At 35.6% G+C, this 18,737-nt stretch overlaps 1 protein-coding gene across 2 annotated transcripts in view; it reads right to left on the bottom strand.

Annotated features, from left to right (window-relative positions):
• The window catches only part of VPS13B (vacuolar protein sorting 13 homolog B), a 699,511-nt gene that overhangs the window by 186,754 nt on the left and 494,020 nt on the right, over positions 1 to 18,737 (bottom strand). For both annotated transcript variants that reach the window (XM_045861171.1, XM_045861172.1), the window contains exon 35: positions 10,292 to 10,429. In XM_045861171.1, coding sequence (XP_045717127.1) covers positions 10,292 to 10,429 — 138 coding nt within the window. The remainder of the gene's footprint in view (positions 1 to 10,291; positions 10,430 to 18,737) is intronic.

Below are 18,737 nucleotides of genomic sequence, written 5' to 3'. Positions count from 1 at the left end.
ATTCTGAGATCAGGGTGCCAGCGGGGCTGGGATCTGGTGAAGGCGGCCTTCCTGGCTTGCAGATGGCTGCCTTCTCACTGAGTCCTCACACGTCAGAGAGAGAGAGAGACAAACAAGCTCTCTGGTGTCACTTCTAGTACAGATACTAATCCCATCTTGAGGGCCCCACCCTCAGGACTGCCTCTAAAGCTGATTTAGCTTCCACAGGTCCCATCTCCAAAAACCATCGCACCGGGGACCTGGGCTTCAACACAGGAATTTTGTGGCAACACGATTCAGTCCATAGTGGCATTCACCCAGTCAACACAGCCAGAAACCCAGAAGTCATGCTTCACTCTTACCCTCCACCCCCACTACTGTCCTACCACCATCTGTGGAGTCTCCCTCCCCCATATCTACCGAATTTTCAATTTCCCCGTTTATATCACCCTTCCCTGGTTCAGCCTGCTATTATCTCACAGCATCATGACTCCTCTTATCTCTTCTACATCCTGCAGCTAGTCATCTTTCAAAATGCAAATGTAACCATATCAACATGCACACATCCCCTCCCACCACATACATGTTCCATTTAAAGGTCTTCAGTGGTCTCCAATGATCGTGATAAAAAAGATCTAAAATCCTTCATGTGGGCAGCAAGGCCAGGCCTCAGCCCCTCCCTTCACCCACCCCCCCAACCACTGCTCCCTCACTCTGTCCTGCAGTCATTTCCTGCCGTGACCCATGATTTCTCTCCCCCAGGGTCTTTTGCACCTTCTCCTGGAAATCCTTCCACACCTCCATGTCCTTGGTTACTTTACTCCTTTCAATCCTGTGGAACTCAGCTCAAGTGTAGTTACTCAGAGAAGTTTCCCTAAATCTCCACATTTTATGAATCCACAGAACGTCATGACACTTACGTTAGTCTGTAATTACACATTACCTAGTGTGATTATCTGGTAATCAAATTCTGTCTTTCCTACTACTGTGTGCATTTGTTGACAGAAGGGACTGTCTTTTGCTCACCACTATATTTCCAGGGCTTAAAATGACACTTGGAAGACTGTAGTTGCTCATAAGTACTTCTCAAAGTAAATAAAGAGGTCCATCAGGGATTACACCCATCATCTTAGAACTCGAAGGGATCTCAGAACAAGTCTCTTATGTTACAAAAGGAGATACTGAGGTTCAAAGAAGTAAAATGATTTTATTTAGGATCATCCGCATGGTGACTATAAGCCCGGACTGTCCAGGTAACACTGGATTACAGAGTCCTGATGCCGAGGAGGGTGTGACTTGATAAGCTGAGGGAGGTGGGTGGTCAAGACTCGTGAGTTTGGCACTTTGGCGGCAGAAGCTAATCTGGCGAAGACCCAGGAAATGGGATTATTGAGTAACAGGAGAATCTGAAGTGAGGACTGCCAAGAAACAGACTGAGGAAGCAATCAGGGCCTAAAGCTACCCCTGGAAGGTAGCGGGCACAATAGAGGACCATTTCAAAAGGAAAACTAGAAGGACTTGGAATAAAAAGGAAGAACTGAAGGTGATAGTAATGTTGTAAGAGGTCGTGAGTGGAATGGCACTGCTCTGTACAGAAATTTGAAGACTGTAACTAAAAGGAAGAAGTGAATAAGAAGAGGGGAGGATAGTGGTTTAATTGTATGGCTGTATTTTAAATAACTGAGCATACCTAATACACAGATGAAGAAACAGTCCTGGAGTTGAACAGTAAGTCAAAACTATAACTAGGCATTTGGGAGTTGTTAGCATAAAAGAGAGCTGGGGTTATCGTTTGTACGGAGCAAGGTAAGAACAGAAGGCTCAATATGTCCTTGGAAAGGCAGAGGGCTAGAGAACTGGGGGAAGAAGAGCTGTGTGCAAACACAACATTTGCAAACTTTCTAAGTTACACAGAAGCTGGATAATGCAGTTTTTCTTGTAGTGTACGCCAACTACCCTCATTCGCTTGGGTAGAGGAAAGAATTCCGACAGAATTAGAGCACATGAAGAAATGAAAAATCTCAATAATCGCCACAACACTGACTTCCCTGCAGGGGACTTTGTGCTGGCTTCTGACCATCTCGCCACCCTCACAGGCAGCTTCTGTGACTCTCTGGGTCCTGTTACTTAGCCAAGTGCAGTCCCCTGGTGGGGCCACTGTCAACTGGACCTTCGAAGAAGATTTATAGTCTCTTTATTGTACAGTGCTAGAAAGTAACTGATATAGCTAACTGATTCTGTGGTGGAAAACTTGGTATTAAAATCAGATTATTTATTCTTAATAAAAGAAAAATGTTTACTAAAAATCAGTTAAAAATCATCCATTTTCCCAATTTCTTTGCAAAATCCAAGTTACAGTTGAACTGTGAGGTTGAAATAATGAGAGGACACCTGTATTTAAAAATTTTTGGTCCATTTCCTATTTTACATCCTGACATCAAGTTTACTATTTCATTTTGATAAATCATGGGGAATATAAGTTACAATACTGTAATGCTGACGCTGCAGATTGGAACCCATAAAACTCAGGAAATGTATAAGTCAAGGTTCTTACAGTTTTATTAGCTAGTGCATTTCTTAAATGTAGAAGATAGCCCACAAGTATGGCTGTAAAATTGAATTTAGATAAAGTCAGGACTCCAATTATTAGGTTACGGTCCTGGACCCTATCTCTGCAAAGAGAAAAGAGGCAAAGGGTTAACTATTGGGGCTACATTAAGAGAAATAAATTTAAATGACCTTCTTAAAACACATTCTTTCACTTCAAATTTTCTTGCATTTATAAAACCTATTACTTATTCTTCATTTACCACTCTGGAAAATGTCAGGAGGCTGTTTGGGTCGTCTTCTTCAGGTATCTTACTTCACCTGAACCAGTCACCTTCAAGATGTCTGAATTAGTCTCTACTGAGTAATGGATTTAGGAGTAAAAAATATATAAGCAGAGTCCACTAACGAAGGAAAAATGTTTTAAAAGTACACATATTTGAGGGTAAACAATGTAAAATTTCTACTTTATATTCATATAAATTATCTTGTTTGAATAGTGTGTTATGTATCTGAGTTTTTTAAAGTAAAATTTTACATTTAAGTATATATTTTTATTCAAATCAAAGATATTCATGGAAATGGGATACTTAGGATATTTTGGAATTTTTTTAAAGTAAAAATTAAAATTATTTCAACTTGCAACACATTAAGTTAATCCATGAAAAAAAAAACAGTATTCAAAACAGAATTCAATCAAGAGTGAAATAAAATTTTAAAACAAAAATCAAATAAAACCAGGGATGAAACCAATCCAATGTTAGAATGAAATCAGAAATACAGAAAACTACAAAAGTAAATGAATGAATGGGTTAAAGAAGGAGAGGCTAAAGAAGTAATTTTATTAAGAGAAAAAAATATTTGTGCCTATGTATGTCAACTAGAGACATCAGGTATACTGAAATAGAATAAATGTGAAATTACATCCATAACTTTGCTATAATCATGTTACTTAAATTATATGAGGATTGTGGTATGTGAATTATAATAAAAAATACATTGTGTGAGAAGGTTCTCCCATTTTGGCATATTTTTTCTTTGTTGTTATTTAAATGTCATTTTATAGCTACAGTGACAGTATTCAAAAATATGCCTGCAAAGGAACAATGAAAAAAACACCAGGGAGCTCAAATGTTTTTGCAAATGACCCTGGTTAATTAGAAAAATCTGCACCCTTCCCAGTTCTTCTTCTCACGTGTCAGCTCTCATTAAATTAAAAAAAAATCTCATTTCAAAGTTAAGAAATCCTATGGTTAACAAAACTTTTAAACTGGGATCAAGTGGGCACATTGCTATATTTCTGTATGATGTCATACCAAGCAGTTCACAGCTGAATTTGAATTTGGGAGAAGTATGAATGATTTTTCAATATAAGGAATATCTGATCTAATGCTAATTTTTTCTCTATAGGCTAACTGTGCAGGGAACAGGTGGCCCTGCTTTCAATTACAGAGGGCTAGCATGCCAGTGTGAGGCCTGGATTAGTTCACCTTCTCATGGGGAATTTTCCTCGGTTGGGAATGGATTTATTATGGCTTCACACATGGAATAGAGCTCATGTCAGCTGAGGGCAGTGACACATCATATGATTCAAATTAACCTGCTGTGGACTGTTCCGCGGGGCTTAGATTGTGTATTAAAATGACGACATTTTAAAAACAGCTTGAAAGAAACCAGGATTGCTGAACTGCAATGGTTCCAATTTGTTCCAACTAATCTATCACCTGCTGGAGATATTATTCTAGTGGGTTTCTGGTAGCTGCTGTTCTCCAGGTTTCTCCAAGCCACTGACCTTGCTAATGGGTACAATTGTTGCCTCTGAAGGATGGAGCCGGGGGCTGAGAGAGCTCCGAAGGTGTGTTTGATGTTGAAGTTGGGACCTGCCATTGCTCTAAGGTACTATTAAGTGAACTGTAGAAGTAAATGAATACTCAACAACTTGAATTATTTCTTCAAAGACAAATGCTAAAGAGCAGCACTTTTACCACCTTGCAGAGATAAAATAATTCCTGAAAAAATCTGAAAGGTCGATTTCAAAAGCTGTTAAGTGTGCAACTCTATGAAGAAAATTTAAGGTTACGTAGCTATAATCAGTATGTCCTCTATTCTTCAGGGTCATAACTTTTATTGCTACTGCAGCCTTAATTTAATAGCAAGACAGGAATTAATGAAAATATACTATTGTAAAGATGTAGCATAGAGCATTCTTTGGGAATGATACTTAATGACATATGCATATAGATAAAAACTATATGCATATTTGATAGCAAAAAATTCTTAATGATTATACTGCATAAAAATCAGAAGCAATATTTGCAAACTAAAAAAAGACTTTTATTTTTATTTTTTTTTATGAGGGATTTTTATTTTATTTTAAAGATTTTATTTATTTATTTTTAGAGAGGGAAGGGAGGGAGATAGAGAGAGAGAGAAACATCAATGTGCAGTTGCTGGGGGTTATGGCCTGCAACCCAGGAATGTACCCTGGCTGGGAATCGAACCTGGGACACTTTGGTAGACTTTTTTATTTTTTAAGAAAAGGACATAGTATTAGGGAATATTATAAAGCTGAAGTTGTTCCCTCCATCTCAGCATAAATAATATTACTCTTAATATACTGTTACCTAAAATCTGGAAAAATATAATTTTTTTGAGTTGACAAAAATCCATAAGATAATACATTCCTAAGGCAAGACAGGCTTTCACGTATCTTAGTATTCCTATTGATCTGTAAATTAGTACACAATGGCAATCTGGCTGTATAGTGAGAGAATATAATTATTGTATGGAATAACACCTACTTATATATACTTTAAATGACAAGTAGTTTACAGTAAGGATGTGTCTGTCTAAGAGTAAACCCTGGAGCAATTCAAGTTTGTTAGTTTAGTGCTTTAGTGGAATCCGGCACATCTGACATATCATTTAAACTAATCTTCCCTCAAATAATTTATGAAAAAAAGTACTATTGATTAAAAGAGATTTAGAAGAACTGGACTCTTAAACTCTGAAGAACTTAAACCATTCACTGAACATTGTTTTTAATTTTTCATTAAAAAGTACCATTTAAAAAAAAACAAACACTTATCATTCTTCTATGTATCATTCTCCTCTCCTGTGCCCCCAGATATCTGCAGTTTGGTCTTCAATATCTGTAACTGATGGTATTAAGAAAATCATATATATATATATATGAGATAATATATACCATATATAATATATATTATCAATATATCGACACATCAGTATATTATCGATATATTATCATAGATATCCACACACATACATGCATGTGTGTGTGCGATATATCATATACCACGCGTGCGTACACACCCACACACCCATGTGTGTATATCATATATGCGTATATGGTATACACACCATATACCACACATGCGATATATCATATATCACACACATGTGCGTATCGTACACCATGTATCATATATGTGACACACACACATACACTATTTTCACATATGAATCATATAATACCTTGGCACAAAAAGTGTAGTCTGCAGACTGGTAGCAGCCACTTCATCTGGGAGCTTGTTATAAACGTAGAATTTTATCCTCAACTTCTAGAACTATTAAATCATGTTTTTATTTTAACTAGCTCCGCAGAGATGCTTCAAAAACACACTCAAGTTTGAGTAGAACTGCTCTAAAATAACTATTTCAATTCATTTATTTAAAAGTTTTCATCTCCAGAGAGATTATCATTATTACTGAATGAACATAAGGTTAGCAATAGCATATATGTAATTTCCAATTTAAAAAAGTATAACACAAAGTGACATTTTAAAAAAATTACATTTCAACTACACAGTTGCATTAAATTCTAGAACTATAAACATATAATTTTTGATTCATTCATTGACATTTCTCTTAAAATTCAATTGCCATGAAAATACAACGGAAAATACAATTTACCATTGATCTGCATATCCCATTCTTGTTACAAACAAATCAATCAAATATAAACCAGAACAGAACTTTCTTGTCAAAGTGAGTGAAAGACTGTGCCTAAAAACAAAAGAAATCTGACACTAAGAAAGAGAAATAAGAGGTAAACCCAAGTCCCCCAGTGATGTCTCCATTAAACTGACCATATGATCTTACCCTGTTTCCTCCATTCTGACATGTTCAGTTTTTTACATGTGAACAACTCTGAAGTCAGAAAGTGTCTTGCAACTGATGCAGTAAGATAGAACTGTAACATAGTTTAAACAGCATGTATTTTTTCTTTTTCTTAGTGATATATAAAATCTTTTTTCCAAAAATTGGTGGTGGCTTAGATTCAGTGAAATACGGTTCTTCACACTCACTAACCAAGTATTAGGACTCACAATCCTGTCAATCCATCCATTACCTTACCCCAAGGCTTCTTCCACTTTAACCACTCCCTTAGCCTTCATCACGAGCTTCTAGGTTTCCTCTGAGTGTTTAAAACCCTGTCTAGATACTTATAATGATTAGAAATAGTTCTTCGAAAGTCCACACTTTTAAATCCCATCAATAGATAAACATGCTTAACAAGAACTGGGCCCCAGGGAAGGGGCCAGTGCTGACAGTTTCAGGTTCTGTTTATTGCAGATGTGACTGCAGGTCACCTTCTCCATTGTTAGTTGTGGATCCTAAGGCCTCGGCAGACCATGGCACACGGACTCAACCAGGTCCACGCCTCAAAATGCATGCCTTCCAGAGTATTGCCAGAGATCTGAAGACAGTGTGGTATCATTGTTTTGATTCTTAATAAATAAATGAATATTCTTTTGATGACTAATATGTTCTGAAGCACTTTAAGTATAAAATAAAAATGGAAATGTAATATTTTCTGTTAAATATTGGGTTGGCCAAAATGTCTGTTTAGATTTTTCCATAAAAATAACGAATTTTGCCATGTATGATGCGCACCCACATTTTTGGCCCAAACATTAAGGAAAAAAATCATTCATTTTAATTCAAATATTTATTTATTTATATTTAGATACTTGATTTTATATTACAAAGGAATTTTAGCATTTATTTTTGAATATATTATAGTACAAGAAATTTTATGTAACAAATAATTACACAACACAAGAACAGGCACAAGGTATTTCAGATACTACCCATGTATAATGTGCATCCTTATTTTTCTAAAAAATTCTGGCAAAAAAGTATGCATTATATATAGCAAAATAAGGTAAAAGATACATTTTTCATTTTCAGCAATAACTTTACTGATATGGACATTTTGAGTATGTCAGTTATCACCTGTGTGGTATAACGTTGACTGTTCTCAATTAATGTCTTGATTTGATTTGGTCATTATCAAGTTCAACTGGTCTACCCAACCATGGAGCACTGTCTGGTGAGAAATCTCTAGCACGAAATTTCGCAAACCCCTTCTGACATGTTCTGTGAGTCACAGCACCTTCTCCATATCCTGTACAAATCTTTTTATGCATTTCAGTTACATTTTGACCTTCCTTCAAATTAAATAAAGCATAATATGCCAAAAATGTTACATATTTTCTTTCATCTTCAATATTAAAGTGGCTGCACAAAAATTCACCAATTTTTGTTTTTTTTAATGCATGCTGATATGACAGCTGTCACAATACAATCTAACAAAAGTGTTTCGAATGAAGGTAAAGACAACTAAGTGGTATTAGAGTAATCTCATGGAAAAAAACATGAACTTTTTGGCCAACCCAATAAACAGTTAAAATTTCACTAAGGTGAGGAAGTAATAATAAAAAGAAGAGGAGGCAGAACATGAGATGAAGGAAGAAACAGAACAAGAAAAAGAAAGAGGAGGACAAGGGTAAGGGAAAGGGAGGAGAAATCTTTAGCTACACGAGAATTAGTACAGTACAGAAATAATCGAGGTCTTTGGAGTCATAAAGACCTGGGTTTTCGTGACACCATTAAAGTCCTAGAGGAGAACGTAGGTAGGAAAATCTCAGATATTTCACGCAGAAACTTTTTTACTGACATGTCCCTTAGAGCAAGGGACATAAAGGAAAGAATAAACAAATGGGACCTCATCAAAATAAAAAGCTTCTGCACAGCTAAAGAAAACAGTATCAAAATAAAAAGAGAACCAACCATATGGGAAAACACATTTGCCAATGATACCTCAGACAAGGGCTTAATCTCCAAAATATATAAAGAACTTACATGACTCCACTCTAAGAAGACAAGCAACCCAATTAAAAAATGGGCAAAGGACTTGAACAGACACTTCTCCAAGGACACACAGAGGATCCAGAGACACATGAAGAGATGCTCAATATTGCTAGCTATCAGAAAGGTGCAAATTAAAACCACAATGAGATACCACTTCACACCAGTCAGAATGGCCATCGTAAACAAAGCAATGAACAAGTGTTGGAGAGGTTGTGGAGAAAAGGAAACCCTAGTACACTGTTGGTGGGATTGCAGACTGGTTCAATCACTATGGAAAACAGTATGGAACTTCTTCAGAAAACTAAAAATGGATCTGCCTTTTGACCCAGCAATTCCACTGCTGGGACTATATCCTAAGAACCCTAAAACATCAATACAAAAGAACCTTTGCACCCTAATGTTCATAGCAGCACAATTTATAATAGCCAAGTGCTGGGGCAAACTAGGTGTCCATCAGTAAATGAATGGATCAAAAAACTATGGTACATTTACACAATGGAATTCTATGCAGCAAAAAGAAAGAAGGAGCTCCTACCCTTTGGGACAGCATGGATGGAGCTGGAAAGCATTATGCTAAGCGAAACAAGCCAGGCAGTGAAAGACAAATACCATATGATCTCACCTTTAACAGGAACCTAAACAACAAAACAAAGAAAGAAGCAAAATATAGTCAAAGACACTGAAATAAAGGACAGGCTGACAGTGACCAGAGTGGAGAGAAGAGGGAATTTCATGGGGAAAATGGGAAGGGATTACAGGAACAAATTTGAAGGACACATGGACAAAAACTAAGGGGAGGGTGGTAATGGGAGGGAAATGGGGAGGGATGGATGGGTGGGCTGGAATGGGAGTAAAAGGGAGAAAACTGTACTTGAACAATGATTAAAATAAAATAAAATAAAAAGACCTGGGTTTTACTGGACCATCTGCTGCTATGACCTTGGGCAATTTACATCACTTTCCTTTATTCATAAAATAGGGATAATTATAATGCCTACTCCTTGGGTTATATGAGTGTGTAAAACACTAGTGCTTAGAACATAAGCATTCGATATACGTTTTTTTTTATCAGTGTGTATCTATCTAAAACTTAGTATTAATATATTTTGAGTACTTTGCTAAGCATTTGAAATAAGTGTATCTGTACATTTAATCAAACCTATCCATATGCACTATCTTATGTTGTATACCATGTATTTCATCCATCCATCCATCCATCCACCTGCCCACTGATCTATTTTATTTTCTTCATTTACAGGTAAGGTACATAGGAGATTAGATTAACTGTTTAAGGTCACACAGTTAATTAGTAGAAAAGGTAGAGATAAAATCTTGAGTCTTTGGCTTCTAGCCAGTTATTTTTTTACTTGTTAACCACATTTTGTCAAACTAAAGGTAAGTTTTAATGCATATTAACATTTGCCCTTTGATCTCTATAATGCGTAGCCTGAAAAAGAGTACATTCCTAGAAAACAAATGATCTATTCATTTTTGGCAATGAATGGCAAGATCCCTAACAGACCCTATGTACATGTTCATATATTCTCATGAAAAAAAGGCACATACATTTGAACTATGACTTTCTTACCTGGTCCATTAAGAAAGTCTTTAATTTGTAGCATCATGAGGGAAGGTGGAATGCCACTTTTGCTGTCTATTTCTCCAGGTGCCGTCTGCAGCCAAACTGTGCAGTAGTCAAGGGCTTCAGGCAGAGTCTTCCCGGGATCTGAAGTTTTAAATTAAAGTTAAAAATGTCAATTACATCACAAATGTATTATTTGTTGTAAGAGTTTCAGCTGATAAAAAAGGGGAAAAAAGTTTGGTTAATTATTGTATGTAACCTTCATTGATTCATTTGTATACACACAATATATTCATTTGCACACACGTGTTTGTATGGAGAAAGAGAAGCTCTTTGTACAAAGTGCAAGGATAAAACCACATTTTCCAGAATCAGGCCCAAAAGGAAAAGACATTTCAAATCATAACTCATTTCATGTTTGAGTGAAGGTAAGTTTCTGTACTCTGAGCCACTGACCATTAACAATTGAATAGTTGGATTTCTTTTTCTTTTTTAAATGGGAAGTTGGAAACAAAGAAAAAAGTGTAACATTTTCAGCTTAAAAAAAAGCATATACATGTTCAAAGAAGAGTGGATTAGTACTACTTAAGGGTTATTTGATCTGTTTTGGAGTTTTACTGACATTACAATCACTTTTTACTGCTAGGCTTTTGAAGTTTAACTTCAGTAGCTTTCCCATAACCTCCTTTAATGATAAAAATCAGTCAATCTTTTAATAGTCTCAATTATAACTAAAGCTTGACTTTTTCTGCTTTAAATTTTTCTATTAAATACTGTGTATTTTTAAAAAATCTTTTTTTTCTGGTTAATATTGTACATATTTTTAAAAAGCATTTTTTTAGCAAACAGATGGCAAACGGAATTTTTAATGTTTAGCAAGCCAGTTTTTATTGCAATAGCCCTTTAAATAAAAACGACTGCTGCATCTTGGCATACAGTGTAGCAGGCTTTTTAAAAACTTCTAAATATTCACAGTTTTTCTTTAGTTTCAAGATTGTTTTACTCTCTGTGTTTTAATGGCCTCTGAATGTCAATTTTATAGGGATGTTCTTGCCATGGAGTCCATCTATTCCATTTTCAGTTGATTTGAAATGTGTTATTAAAGTGTTATTTATTTTAGGTTTTATTGATTGGATTGCTTTCAAGAATAGCATTTACATACAGTATATTATATTCAACATATGGTTATATAGTATTACTGTCATATGTGAACTGGGTATATAAATTCTGCCTTGGAATTTGTATTTCCTGACCTTATCATGTGATCCTTATGAAATTTGGCACATATGAACCTTTATGTGATTTCAAAGAAAATACTGAAAGCAATTGATCGTGACGTTAGATCTATGTGGTAAAGATCAAACACTAAACTAGTGCATTCTTCTCTTTTTATATGATCAGTGAATTTAAAGCAGTGAGAATATGCATAGTAGATCCATTACATAGTAACACTATATATACTGTTTTCTGTGGTGAAAGGATGGCAAGTGTCTGTTGCTGGGAGGATCCATAATCAGTTGGTAGGAGCTATGTAACCTGCCAGGACCAGAGTGTCTATTCCTAGGGCCTTGCCCATGTTGCCATCATAAAGAAGCTGTTATTATAAGTAAGTGGTACTGTCCCAGGCCTGTATGAAGAGATATAATTCTTCATTTTGAAGTAAATAAAATCTATAGAGAAAACAATAATCTAACAGACAAAACAGATGGAGATAAAGTAAATAATGAACAGAGATGAATTCAACTGATGTAGAAAATATTAATATGATGTGTTAAGAAAATGTCAGGTAAAAGTTAGAAAGATAAGTAAAGCAAGTTACAGGAATCAGATATCCAGATATCCAAATTTGTATGACAAAAAAGGGATATTATTAATAGACAGAGTTCACATGAACAATATTGATATTAATAGAAAAATGGATAGAGGATAGATAAGCAATTATTAAATGAAGATAATTAATAAAGAAACAATTAATAAAAGAAAAATAAATAGCATATAAACATTTAAAATATAAACATTAAGAATATTAAATCTTAACAATAATCAAACAAAAATTTTAAATAATTCGTTTTATTTAATTATTTCACTTATAATGAACTAATTAATTTTAAAAATAAAGAATATTTCACCTTTTAGACAGGCCAAGACTGGAAAAATTGACATCTACGTAACAGATACACACGCGCGCACACACACACACACACTGATTGTAGAATTGTTAATCGTGGCAAAAGGTAGAAAACAACCTAGATGCCAATCAACAGATTAATGCTCAATAAACAATGGTAATATGTACTATTATTTAAAGAATAAGATCTCTATGTATTGACATAATAAGACAGTTATTTTATATTGTTCGTAGTAAAAAACAAAGTAGGCTAAACCCCTTGTCATTTATTGACCATTTAGGATTTCTCTTCTATAAAATATTTACTTATTCATATTTCTATTGGTTCCTCTTTCTTGCTAACTTGTAGGCACTAATTACATACTATGGGCATTAAAATTTGTTTGCCACGTGCAGCGAATGTTTCCTCTTGGCTGGTTTTGACTCTATGTCAGTTGTCTTTTAAGTATATTCCAATGCTTGCTGCATGCATACTTTTTTATAGATGTGCTCAAAAATCTATTAACTTTTATTTTATAAATTTATTCTTAGGTGCTTATATATTTTCCTGTAGTTTCTTAAAGAATTTATGAGATTTTGGTTTTACTTTTAGTCATTCAATCGTTCTGGAGAGCACTGTCATAGAAAAAAAATCTTCTCAGCCTATTAATCAAGCACATACACAAATGAAAACAAGAGAACAATTTCCATTCATAGGATTGGCATAAATTAAAAACATTGATAATATCTTTTGTGGGGATGGAGGAGAAATGGGTCCTCCCATGTTTGGTGGACACGAGTGTAATTATAGTATTTTTGAATGGGTGGGGAGATTGCTGAATAAGTGTCTATCAAAATACTGAATACCTGTGCCTTTGTAATCAGTCAGAAAAGATGAAACGTAGGATGCTATTTTAAAGGAATACTTAAAAATACATAGGTAAATCTCCAAAGAAGTTGATGGTGGCATCATTTGAATTTAAAAAATGTGGGAAAAATAAAACTAAGTGGAGAAATGTTAAAATAAATTACAACTATACTGAGAATACTGCAGAGTATACTATGCTGGCATTATTCACAGTGTCCTTCTACAGGTGACTGGATAAGAAGATGGGGTATACTGGATGTGGTGATTGGATAAGAAGATGTTCCATACAGAATGGAACACTACTCAGCCATAAGATGAAATATTAGCCTTTGCAACATGGATCATGCTCAGCGAAAAAAGTCACACTGAAAAGAACAAGAATTACACGATTTCATGCATATGTGGGACATAAAACAGAAAGCCACAAATGGACAAATAAAACAAAGAAAACCTGTTGTCAGATGCAGACAACAGTACAGTGGTTACTGGAGGGGAAAGGGCGTAGGGAGAGGTTGAAGAGGGTTAGGGGGGTGAACTATACGGTGATGAAGGAGACTAAACTTTGGGTGGTGAGGACACAGTGAAATATACAGATGATGTATTACATCACTGTACACTTAAAACTTACATAATCTTATTAACCAATATCATCCCAATAACTTTTTAAAAAAGAATACTATGCTGTTAATAAAAAGAAGGAAGTGAATCTGATATGCTGATACAGAAGAGCTTCAAAATGTCCTGTGAAGTGAAAAAAACAGAGAAACAGGACATTAAGTTTAGGAAATTCAAAGGTGAAAATCCTGTCTACATACATACAGACACACACATATATACCTACTTTTTTTTTAAGTTTTGAAGGATGATCATCTTTAGATGATCCCATGCACATATATATAGGACATATAAAGCACATATATATAGCAAGTATAAATTATCCAGAGGTAAAAAAATTAGGACTACATAGCATTTATAAAAATTAAAATAAAGGGGAGAGGAAGAAGCATTTCAAAGGTTATGTGAGGTTTTACCTTCACCAAGTTATACAAACGGGGAAGCAGCAAATTCTGATTATGTGAATGAGGATTTTACAAATATGCAAGATGGGTGTTATGCAGGTTGCCTCTCTTTCATTAGAAGTTAGCACACCTGCCCACCTGGCACCCAGCCTAGGAGCCTGCAATAGGGTAATCACAGGGAGATATGACTTGGACATAAATAAACAAACTGGCAAAAGTTAGGAAGCAGAATAGGAATAAAGAAAATATAAAAGTTTAAGAAATATATCCAAGGAAGCCAAAATTTCAATGACTGTTACTCAACAAAATATTAGTGGTGAATGATATTATTGGTTAATTACTACACAACCACTTTAAAAGTACAGCTGCACTCATAGGGCTGATAGAACAGAACAACTGAAATTAGGAACATCCAGGAAAACAGAGATTGCATTGCATGGTTGATGAATATTAAAGGTATGACAGGGCTGGTGGCTAGTTTCCCAGCTTTGGCTACAATCTCTACTTTGGATATTCCTGCAGTCACTGTGGTTATAGGAAGCAGCAGCAGCAGGAGCAGAAAGATATGTCAGAGTCCCAGAGAAATAGCTCATGTTTGCAAGTCATAGTTAGTCTCTACACTCTGATGTCTAGATGACGAGGGGCATGACTTCCCAACTTCCTGTACTGTCTTCAATTTAACTTCTCCTGAATTCCATTATCAGCTTTAGAAAATAGCATTTATATTACACATTCCTCAGGGTCCATATAGCTAGGAAAGCACCAGAGAAACTAAGATTAAAGGAGCCTGTGAGTATAATATAAATGGAGTGACTAATAGGGATGACCGTTTCATTCTGGAAGCTCCTTCAGACTTTGTTAGTTTTATTTCCCATACTTCGCAAACACCTATTTATTTGAATACAGGAAGCTTTTAAAAATAATAAACACGCTCTGATGTTGATGACCACATTTATCTCTAAGCCTGAAAGTCATATCTTACTGAGAGTAAGAGAATGTGGGAAATGGGTCAGAAAAATGACAAACTGCTCATAGCCATAAATCTTGTTCAATAAGAAAAATAGATCAACAAGAAAAACAAATATTATAACTTTATAACTTGAGCAAGTTATAATATTTGTTTTTCTTCTAGGTTGACCTGGCCTCCAAAGAAGAAAAAAAAACCCCAACAAACTTCATCATATCCTGCCAATACGAAACAACCAAAGAGAAGATTCAGAAAGTCTCAGGTCCACTGCCAGACGGCTTTCACAGAGACTAGATTCAGACTGGATTCTTTGCACCTGCAGATCACTTTGCTCTTCTTCACAAAATCTGCCCTTCACTTAACTGCCTGGAAGGCCTTCCTGTGAATCTGAACCTGCACTGCTATGTATTATTGTTATTATCTTTAACCCTTAGCAAATATTCAGAGTTAAGTATGTCTTTGTTTAACATTTGAATTACATAAAATACAGTGTGACTCACTGTGCCCAACTCAAAATGAAACTCTGAAAATAAACTGGTTTATTTTCTTTGCAACCTTCGACTTAAAACTTTGTTTTCCAAGCTGATACAAAACAGCTGAATGCCACAGAGTTTGTAGGCTTTATTATTACTCTGCTTTGTTCTACTATGTGGCAGGATAATCCTTTTTTCATAGCTTTGAATTTTTACTAAGGTCCCAATGAAAAGACATTTTCCCACAGATTTCAGTGGTGATTTTGCCATGTTAAGATGGCTATAACACTGAATCCATAATGAAGTCCAGCTACTTTTACACCAGATACTTCTGTTACCAACCATAGAGAGAAAAAGCTTTAAATTTCTTTTGCCATATGAATACATAAGTTGGAATTTTAAAAAGCCTAGTGCCATGAGAATCTGTCCGTTTGAAAGCTAAATTTGCGCTACTTTATAGCTTTATAACTAGAGTGAGACTCTACACTGACACCATTTCTTCCTCACTGATCCCTGGCAGTTACTTTTACCAGTCACGACCACACTGGTCGTCTGTGCCTCTGCCTGCTTCTCCTGGCCGCTTTCCTGCTCACGCACACCTCTGCAGGTGGGCTGCTTAAGGAAGGGCAGGAAGAGAGGTTAGCCCAATCGTTCTTTTCCCTGGCAGTTTTAGGCAAAGTTTCGGTTGTGGAAAATGCAAGTATCTCTAGTCAAAATAACAGTTTTGACCCTTAGATTCATTTTTTTCATGATACTCTTATCTTTCACATTTCTGTGGAAAATGAGTGCTTACTTAAATATGGAGCAATGTTAAGGAAACAAAATTTTCCCATGGTGGAGAGTTCTTGTACACTTGTGTTACTGGAAAAAATCTTATTAAATGACATTTGAGGGATAAGCTGTGAAAAATAAACTTCTGATTAATCGGGATTTGTTGTACCTCATTAGAACCATGTTTTCTTCAATAAGTGAGTGGTTTGTCATCTTACTCCTGGTATTAATTAGCTTCTTGCTGTATTAAAGTGATCCTGTTGCTGCTCGCAATCCTGGATAACAAAATTCTGCTCAATAGTATCAACAACTTCTGAAACTACATCATGCTTTAATTTCTAATTCTACTGATGCTAATGGTACCATTACTGATGATGTGTAATTAAAATTGTTTCCTAAACTATGATTGCAGATTTAAGTTTCAGTAGCTTTGTGCTTTGATGTCATATTGAAATGAGTTTTCTTTCTAATAGTATAGGATAAAAACACTGCAAATTCCTCAAAGCATAAAATTAATGCATGTATGATGTAGCATTGCAAATAGCCTCAAGATTTACTTGTCTCCATTTTATCAGTTCCAGAAAGTCCAGAAGGATCTACTGTTTGGCTTTCTTTCTTTCTTTTTTTAAATAACAGACTATGTATTTCACTCACTTTTCTGCAAAATCTTCAATGACCTGTGATTATGGGTTACAAACATCCTGAAATCTGCCATAGCTAATGAGCCCAGGCCTATCTCAGGCCACCACAGAACCAAAGTGGCCCCTGTGGCTGCTCAGGAAGACTGGTTCTCTTTGGCCTGAGGTCCAGCGCACTGTCATGTTTATGAAACAGCATGTAAGTGACTTTTAATGGACTCTTGACGGACAACTGGCAGGTGATATGATACTGTCACGTGGAAGAGGTTTGTGAAATAGCCCATCACTGACCCAGGACTTACTGAACACAGACTTAGTTTCATGAAGCTTTCTCACACTTTGTTCCATAGGAGAGTTTATATCAGTTTATAACAGGATAAAATGTAGGGTAATGAAAAAAACAAGAACTCTGAAGGCACATAGATCTGGGTATAAGTCCTGACTCCTTGAAGTGGGTAAATTTAATCTTAACATCACTGGGTTCCAGTTTCTTTGTTCCCAAAATGGGGGTAATAAACTAAATTGTAGGGTTGTTGGGGTCTTATATTAGATAATACGTGTAATGTCACTTGCATGGGGTATGTCATGGTGGCAGGGCAGTAAACAGCCACTATTTTCTTTCTTACACTCAAACTCTAAATAAGATAGGAGTGTATGCATCTTTTAAGTGTCTACTTTTCCTAGTTTATTGTTTTTGTCTTTTGATTTTGAAAAATATTTTTAGTGTTGATCTAAAATAAGAGGAATAAAAAAGTAGAAAATAATAAGCTTTTTTTTAAAAAGATTTTATTTATTGTTTAGTAAAAGGGGAAGGGAAGGAAAAAGAAAGGGAGAGAAATATGTATGTGTGGTTGCCTCTCGTGTGCCCCCTGGTCTCGCAACCCAGGCATGTGCCCTGACTGGGAATCAAACCGGCGACCCTCTGGTTCACAGCCCATGCTCTATCCACTAAGCTACACCAGCTAAGGCTAAAAAGCTTTTTTTTATTAGTGAAAATTATACCCATTTTTTGATCCTAAAACTAATAAGCTTGTTTATACTTAATTGTTAACATAATCATTATTGAGGTCTGTAAATCTAGTCAATAAACTTACTTCCCTATTTAATACTACTGGTTAGGAGAAATTATAGACTTGACAACTTCCTTGCACTTTGGTTTTCATAATTATCAAATTATATTCTTACCTTCTTTCCCTTAGAAATATTTGTCTCACATACAGAAAGGAAATACTCTGAAAGGAAGTAAATAATCTGCAAGTCAAAGTAGATTCCTTTCCATTTTTTAACTAGAATTTAAGAGACCCCTTTCCAAAGGTATCTGGGTATATCAACCTATAGAGATTGAGATGGCACTTTAAAATAATTTATAAAATAACATGGTGAGTGCATCAGGACTGCAATTTCACAGAGCACCCTCTCTCTCTCTACTCTGCCCTCTCTCTCTCTCCCTCTCCCCCACCCACCCCAGGAAGATCAAGTGGAGTTAACAGCTCATCACAGTAGGGAAGAAGAAACTGTCTAAAGAGGAATCAGGGCAGTGGGTGAAGGCTTAGAGTCCCTCCTATTCTCCCTTCAGTCTCACTTCATTGACAAGATGTTCCTAGATGGT

Source organism: Phyllostomus hastatus, unplaced genomic scaffold (genome assembly GCF_019186645.2).
Source record: "Phyllostomus hastatus isolate PE091 unplaced genomic scaffold, TTU_PhHast_1.1 phas_scaffold_21, whole genome shotgun sequence".
In the NCBI taxonomy this organism is placed as follows: domain Eukaryota; kingdom Metazoa; phylum Chordata; class Mammalia; order Chiroptera; family Phyllostomidae; genus Phyllostomus; species Phyllostomus hastatus.
This window is presented reverse-complemented; position numbering and strand designations above follow the sequence as displayed.